This window comes from Musa acuminata, chromosome BXJ2-10, assembly GCF_036884655.1.
Source record: "Musa acuminata AAA Group cultivar baxijiao chromosome BXJ2-10, Cavendish_Baxijiao_AAA, whole genome shotgun sequence".
Lineage (NCBI taxonomy): Eukaryota > Viridiplantae > Streptophyta > Magnoliopsida > Zingiberales > Musaceae > Musa > Musa acuminata.
This window is the reverse complement of record NC_088347.1, coordinates 5,609,930-5,618,452: the sequence shown is the minus strand read 5'-3', so window position 1 is coordinate 5,618,452 and position 8,523 is coordinate 5,609,930. Positions and strand designations below refer to the sequence as shown.

Genomic DNA, 8,523 nt, shown 5'->3' with positions numbered 1-8,523 from the left:
CTTCTCTAATGTCCATGACCACATAGTGGTTCAAGGTACTTTCTTGATTCCAAAATTCAGGAGTCATGACTTCCATGTGGTTACACATCCGATGAGGTATCACGAGTCAATATCGAGGATTATGGGCTATTGGGGCACTTTTGGCGACTAAGATTGATCACTTTGATTATTTAGCCTATCTTTTAGTGTAAAACAAATACAACCTATATAACTAAAAACACTAATTCTAAACACGTCAACATATAAGATTATTTAAATATTAAAAGATATTTATACCACATAAAACAACTACTAAATCATGATTGCTCATATTTAAATTGTATGATGCAATTTAAGTACATTTCTACAATGTATAAGGGCTAGTACCAAAATTTGGCTTTCATTAGAGCTAGCTTTACAGCTTCCCAATTATGTCCAAAATTGTATTCTTCCATCTTTAAGGAACAACAAGTCAAAGCAAAATGCATGTAGATGAAACACATCGTTACTCTCTTTAAATTGTTGCAATGTTACTACATGCCTAATCCTACTTTTGTTGTGACCCAATGTTGATTATCCAAAAAAATGGTCTCCCTATAGCCTATCTAGTGATAATTGCCAACTCTTATGCACCTTCAACTTTAAAGAAATTCTTCTCCTTCTTCAAATTACCAATTCATGCAAACAAATTTGTAGCTTAACAAACTCAAGCAAATACAACAACACCCAAACAACAGTTTAGTTGTGTCATAAAATTCATAATACCATCATACCCACAATGTAAAGAAAAGACCATGCTCTAGAAGAGAATGGAGAACATGTATTCTGAATATGGTCCCATCAAATGGATAATGACATTTTAAAAAGTAACCATATCTTTGTTATGCCTAGTAGTTATTCCTAATTTTCGTGAAGTGATAACATCCTATAGAAACAAGCAGTCCTGTGACTCCTGCCGAATCAGAAAAGGACATGAAGCAGAAACAAAATCTAGGATTCTATTATATCCAAGCATAGCAATTGGAAGCATTTCCACAAACAAGTGACTCTCAAAGGAAAAGAAGAAGTATACCAACAAGACAAATACAAGTAAAAGCTGCCAGCTTTACTCCCTCCTATTCTTCTTCCACATAAAACCCAGAAAGTGAAAAATACACAATCAAAAGGAGCTAAGACTAAATAGAGATTAATATAAGGAGAAAAAAGTGTTAGTTTATCAGACTGATATAACAGGAAGTATCCAAATAAACAAGAATCACAAAGCAAAGGATCCAGCACTAAGGGTTACAACCTTTGTAGCAGAAACTCTAATCAGCTCGCTGCAGACTTGAGTTCCTCCATTGTTGCCTTGATGTGGTCCATTACAAGCTCTATTCTCTTTAAATAAACCTCCAGTTCTAGAATCTGCTGCTTTCTCCACTTGTCATCTATAGTCATCCCTGGGGCCGCCAAAGAACCACCACCCCTGAGGCTCATGGGAAGCAGGTTCAATGGTGATGTCCCACCAATGAGTCCTGGACCAAGCGGGCTCCCAATAGCAGAATTGATGAGTTCCTTAAACAGTGGTGAGAGGCAGTCCTTTACAGTCTCCTCGATGATGTTTGGTATCCCAGCTGCTGAAGCGAAAGGTGTGTGCATCTCTGGAGTGGAATGGTCTATAGCTACTCCACCGACTGCAGTAGTAGCATCCACTGTAGCCACATCTTCTGCCATTCTCCTTCTCATGCACCTTCTTGATCTTGAGATCCTTCTATGAGAACTCAAAGAACCATCGTTGATCGGAACTGCAATGATCTCGTCAGAGATGGCGTTGTTTGATGTATTAAGGTCCTCGTCATCACTCTCGTGGACCCTCTTGGAGCCAGCGCTCCAGATCCTGCGAGCGATGTCATAGATGGCCCGCTCGTGTGAGCTCTTAAAGGCGAAGCCTTTCCCCACGGACCCCATCCGACTAACGCAGTTCCGATACTTCTTCTTCAGGCGACGGAGCTTCTCAATTAGCTGGTTCTTGGTGAATTCAATCTGGAACTGCTTCTTGATCTCCTCGTAGAAGGGGCCGGTGTCGTACTGGTGGGAGGCGAAGGTAGTGCCGCGCCTCGAGGTGAATTCGAAGAACCCTCGTAGGATCTTGATCTCCTCCTCGTCGGTCCAAAGCCGTTGGAAGAGACGGCGGGACTCATCGAAGGAGACGACGGCGAGGGACCTCCTCTCCTCAGAGGCAGAGGTGGTGGCGCCGGGGACAGCAACGGATGAGGAAGTGGGGTTGAAGAAGGCAGCATCAGCGGAGGGAGAAGAGATAGCGGCTATGGGGAGGACTGGAACTGGGATCGCGCCGTTCTGGGGAGGAGGAAGAGCGGCCGCAGTGGGATCGAAGAGTGTGGTGTTGGGGTTAGGGTTAAGGTTTGTGGCTTGATCGGAGGAGGCGGAAGGGTGTAGACCGCCGGACTCCGCCGCAACCACTACGCTTGGCTCCGTCGGGGCTTGCAGCTGAGAAGACGGCGGCGTCGCGTGGCCGTTGCCGTCAACGTCATCGTCTTCACTTCCGACGCTCTCGGAGACGTCATCGTCGTCGTCGTCGTCGAAGACGGGGCGCTCCTGCTCTGCTTCTTCGGCGGTCGGCATCTCTTCCTCCTCTTCTTTAATGGATCGATCAAGGACGAGGCGTGGGGTTCGGGTTTGGGATTGGGTTTGGAAATCGGGACACTTGAGAGGCACGACGATTGCTTCAGCTCTCGCTGAACGGATAAGAACCGAGCGGTTCTTTGGACGTTCACTCGAGTCACGGTCTAAGTGACTCCCCTAAAATGTGACTCTTTGCCGGGAGAATCGTACAGTCGTGACAGAAAGCACGTTTCGTATTTGTTTCCTGTGCGTCGTCATCTGTATCAATCATAACCGCTGGTTCGCTTTGTCAATGGGAAAGATTCCACCAATCGTACGGTCAGAATTGGTGCAACGACTCTGTTCTGTTCGAGTTGCTGTCGAGTTCGGCCCACTTGACTTTGACCGTCGTAGTTGACGAAGGTGCCCATCAGAATCACGAGGCAAAGCGCTTCGATGATTGTTGGATAGGCATATTATGCACGTGTCGGACGTCCAAACGTGAAATGGCTCTTGAATTGGGATCCCTAGTTTGAGAACCAAATGGTACCGTTATGGGGATCCGCAGATCAGTAGGTGAGATCATCCCGAATGTAAGACCCGTGTGAGGTGTCCTATTCACACTCGATGGGCTGGAGAACTACCGCGCGTGCGTGATGAATCATACGGAGTATTATATGTCTGATTCATGTAGCTAATACGAATTGGTCCCATCAAATCAGGTGATAGATCACGCCAACCATGAAACTAAGGGTTCATCCAATTATTTCTCTAATTTGATATTGTCTATGTTTTTATGTTTATCTTCATTCAAGATAGATGAATTATTACAAGAATACGATCGATTAGCAGGTGATAGAGGATATTTTGGTATCACCCAATTGACAGTCACCTCATATTAGTGGTACCACTTCAGTCAAAATCACATACATATCTCAAAACGGTACAAAACAACACAACCCAACTCAAAAACGACTACGTCCTAAAGCAACACAACCCGATTCAAAAACAATATAAAGCATAATCTACATCGCTCGAAATCATACAAAGCGGCACCCGAAAGTGAAGAGACAACCCCTCATAGCATGGGATCAGAATAATCGTTCCAGAACAGACGAATCACTGGTCTGAAATATCGACAAATGCTAACAACTTACAAACGGTCGAACCCCAGAAGGGTGTATAAAAACTATCCCCGAGAAGATGCCAAAGAGGAGGCTCTCTATACACTAGCTCAATCATATAGCTTACTATTGCCTTCTCCCCTTCGATAACTTAAGTATCGAAGGGGCTATGCTGGACAACCCACGACGTCGGCCTGTCATGCAGGATCATTGATTGCCCGAAGACACCCGGACGACCCAGCCCCCAAGAAGGAACCTTGCAACCCGGAAGATCTTAGTTCGCCTACCCAACCATCTCAAACTAGATCCTCACTAACAAAATGACTTCCGACTGGACTGTCTATGCGGTCTTTATTGAAAAATCTAGGGACAGCATCACATACATAATGGAAGAACATAAAACAAAATCGTAGATTTCCTACATAAAAAGTTTTATCGTCATGCGAAGATTTGTACGCAAAAATCATAAAACCAAAAACCTATGCATATATAAAAGATGTGTTATCTGAGGAGATCGTATATCCGTGAAATTATATAGATCTATAGGAGATGATGAAAGATGTCAACTGTCTTCCTCTCTAGCGATAATTCACATAGCAAAACCTGCGAAGACACTCATCAAATTGTAGCACAATCCTCCTTTTCACATGCACCACGCAATCAAGAAAGGGCCGACCCTTCTTGCTATCCACATGCCTCAAACAACAGTTGTCGGCTAAGGAGGAGAGGGAGAGAGGAGTATAGGAGATGGCAGCCAAAAGGGACATAGCCTATGGTCCTTTGGCTCCCTATTATTTATAGAGGCCCCATATCATCTTAACCCTAATGGATCATGTCTTATTGGGTACTGAATCTCCATCCAACTATCCAAGTCTCTTGGATTAGTGTATCTTTACCCAATAATATCTTATTGGTTCTTATTGAATCTTATCTACAACATCCAATAATTCAGGAGCTTATTTGATATCCAATAAGATAGGGGCTCCAACAAATATCTCATATTCAAACCTCTACTCGTTGTAACACCTATCATATGTGTGTGATCCTCTAGGCCTAATATCGAGTTGGCCGTAAGTCATACTTGTCAGAACTCCTTCTAAGTCAATGAATTCTTATTTTCATAATAATTCACTCGACTCATCAACTACGAAAATAATAAGCCACTATGCCGTAGTTCCTAGACGATACAGGGGAATCCAATTCTCAATTACCATATATATGTAGTCTCTAATACATTTAATATCCCAAAGATCATATACCGAGTAAATAATATTATTAAATAATAATATATTAATCATATTACGAAAATAAATTAAATTACTAATTTTTTTTTTTATATATTCATATTTCATATTGAAAATATGAATATTGAAATATTGATTTGAATGATTGATCAATTTGTTTTGTCGGCCAATTTTTATTTACACATGTGACTCGTATTGACTCGTATGATCATGATTTTTGAAACGGAAATCAAAGTCTCTTGGCTTTTTCTCATGAACAGATTTAGAAATATATTGATTCTTAAAATTTTAATAAACCACTGCTTCGTCTGGTGTCTATAATATAAATACTAATTTTCTACCAAATTGAAAATTTTTTATGTTAAAATCTGGAATTTATAGATCCAATGTCACATTCAGTAAAAATGTATGATACATGTATAGGGTGTACTCAATGTGTACGAGCCTGCCCCACAGACGTATTGGAAATGATACCTTGGGACTGATGTAAAGCTAAGCAAATTGCTTCCGCACCAAGAACCGAGGACTGTGTGGGTTGTAAGAGATGTGAATCCGCTTGCCCCACGAATTTTTTGAGTGTCCGTGTTTATTTATCATATGAAACACTCGCAGCATGGGTCTAGGTTATTGATACGTTACAAAAAAATCCACTTGAATCAATTGATTCCTCTTTACCGACAAAAGCTCGTACTCGAGAAAATATATTATTCTATTCCGAGCACGGGTTGTTCTGGTCAAACATATCTTGTCTTTATCACGAGTTATTTTCCTTGGTTAACAATACTTGTTGTTTTGCCGATATCCGTTGGTTCTTCTATTTTCTTTCTTCCTCATAAAGGAAATAAGATGTTTAGGTGGTATGCTGTATGTATATGCTCGTTGGAACTCCTTCTAACAACCTATGTTTTCTGTTATCATTTCCAATTGGACGATCCATTAACCCAATTGGAGGAAGATTTTAAATGGATAGATGTTTTTGATTTTCACTGGAGACTGGGAATCGATGGGCTTTCCATAGGACCTATTTTACTGACAGGATTTATCACCACTTTAGCTACCTTAGCGGCTTGGCCAGTTACTCGAAATTCGCGATTGTTCTATTTTCTCATGTTAGCAATGTACAGCGATCAAATAGGATTATTTTCTTCTAGAGACCTTTTACTTTTTTTCATGCTGTGGGAGTTAGAATTAATTCATGTTTATTTACTTTTATCCATGTGGGGGGGAAAGAAACGTCTCTACTCGGCCACAAAGTTTATTTTGTACACTGCGGGAGGCTCCATTGCTATCAGGCCTATATGGTTTCTACTTGAGTCTCGCTCTAATCATATTCTCCTAGAGAACTCTTTCTCTCTTAATCTGAATGACCTTGGCTAGAGATTGCTTGAGCAAGAATACACTCATAGAGAACTCTTTCTTTCTTAATCTAAATGACCTTGGCTAAAGACTTGCTTGAGCAAGAATACATAGGACATTCCTCTCATGACACCGAGAATGAATGATACTTTATCGATACCTAATTGTCCTTATAAGGTTGACTACTACTCTCGATGACCGGCTATGCTAGATCTAGAACTTCCAAACCTATAAGTCTAGTAACAAAGAGTGGAGTACTCATATAAGACATCCTTAGTATATCAAGTCTAAGGACCAAAAATACCATTGGGACGATGGAATCATTGTTTGACAATGAAGTATCATCAACCATCCAGCATTCCATAAGCAGATTGATTAGTAAACTCATTCTTCAATGAGCAACTGCACTGTATCCATAGTGTCCCTACATGAACAGTTATAAAACTAGCTGCCTCCATCATATGGATGGGTATATAGTATACCAGTTTGTCTAGTTATCTTTGTTAGGAAATCTTAGGGGCAACATCACATGCGCAACGGAAGAACAGAAAACAAAATCCCCAATTCCCAAAGATATGTTTGTCGTTGTGCAAAGATTGGTGCACAAAAATCCGTAAAACTTAAAACTACATATAGAATAGATTGTGTTACTTAGGGAGATCGTATATCCCTAAATCCCTACAGATATCTAGGAGAGGGTGAAGGAGGTCAAGCGCCATCCTCTCTAACGGTGATCTACACAACAGGGCTACAACAACTCTCCTCAAAACTCCAAACCTGCTCTGAGGTAGAGAGGGGGAGGAGAATAGGAGAGACAAGCAAAGGCTCTAGCCTATGAACCACTAAATCCCTCCTATTTATAGATGTCCCATATCAACTTAACCCTAATGGATCCTCTTATATTGGGTATTGGATCTTCATCAAACTACCCAAGCCTCTTAGATTAGTGGATCTTTATCCAATAATCTCTCATGGGCTCTTATTGGATCTTATCCATGGGATCTAATAATTCAGGGGCTTATTAGATATCTAATAAGATAGGGGCTCCGATGGATATCTCATATCCAAACCTCTACTCATCGCAACGCCTACCATATGTGTGTGACCCTCTAGGCCCAATATTGAGCTGGTCGTGAGTCATACCTGTTAGAACTCTTTCTAGCTCAGTGAATTATTATCTCCATAATAATTCACTCGACTCATCAACTACAGATGTACTAGGCCAATACAAAGGAATCCAACCCATTGGACCTATCTGTCCTCAGTTACCATGTATCTATAGTCCATCATATTGGAAAATCCATGTGGGTAACATCAGATGCGCAACGTAAGAACAAGAAAACAAACAAAATCCCTTATTCCCAAAGAGATGTTCGTCGTCGTGCGAAGATTGGTGCGCAAAATCCGCGAAACTTAAAACTGCGTATAGAGTATATTGTGTTACCTAAGGAGATCGTATATCCCTATTTCCTTGCAGATCTTTAGGAGAGAGTGAAGGAGGTCAAACGTCCTCCTCTCTAGCGGTGATCCAAACAGTAGGGATGCGACGATGCTCCTCAAAACTCCAGGCCTGCTTTGAGGCGGAGAGGGGGAGGAGAATAGGAGAGGCACGCAAAAGCTCTAGCCTATGAGGCTCTGAATCCCTCCTATTTATAGAGGACCCCTGTCAAACCCTAATGGGTCCTCCCCTAGTGGGTATTGGATGTACATCCAATAAGACAAGGGCTCCGTCGGATATGTCATATCAGAACCTCTACTCATCGCAATACCTACCCTATGTGTATGACCCTCTAGGCTAATATCGAGCTGACCATGAGTCATACCTATCAGAACTCCTTCTAACTCAGTGAATTATTATCTCTGTAATAATTCACTTGACTCACCAACTACAGACGTACTAGGCCACTATGCCGTAGTCTCCAGACGATACAGGAGAATCCAATCCATTGGACCTGTCTATACTCAGTTACCGTGTACCTATAGTCCCTCATCCATCTAATATCCTAGAGACCGTATATCGAGCATGGTGCTGTCAGACCCATACGGTTTCTACTCGAGTCTCACTTTAATGGATTCTCCCGGAGAACTCTTTCTCTCTCAACCCGAATAACCCTGGCCAAGGATTTTTCTAAGCAAAAACATATGAGATATTCCTCTCATGATGCTGAGAGTGGATGATCCTCTATCGACACTCAATTGCCCTCGTAAGGTCGACTACC

The 8,523-nt window shown here is 41.7% G+C and overlaps 1 protein-coding gene across 1 annotated transcript; it reads right to left on the bottom strand.

Annotated features, from left to right (window-relative positions):
* Positions 1 to 1,149: 1,149 nt before the first annotated feature.
* LOC103999772 (probable transcription factor At5g28040) lies at positions 1,150 to 2,754 on the bottom strand. Its single transcript, XM_009421614.3, has one exon. The coding sequence runs from the start codon at positions 2,599 to 2,601 to the stop codon at positions 1,291 to 1,293; it is 1,311 nt and encodes a 436-aa protein (XP_009419889.2). The 5' UTR covers positions 2,602 to 2,754; the 3' UTR covers positions 1,150 to 1,290.
* Positions 2,755 to 8,523: the final 5,769 nt, after the last annotated feature.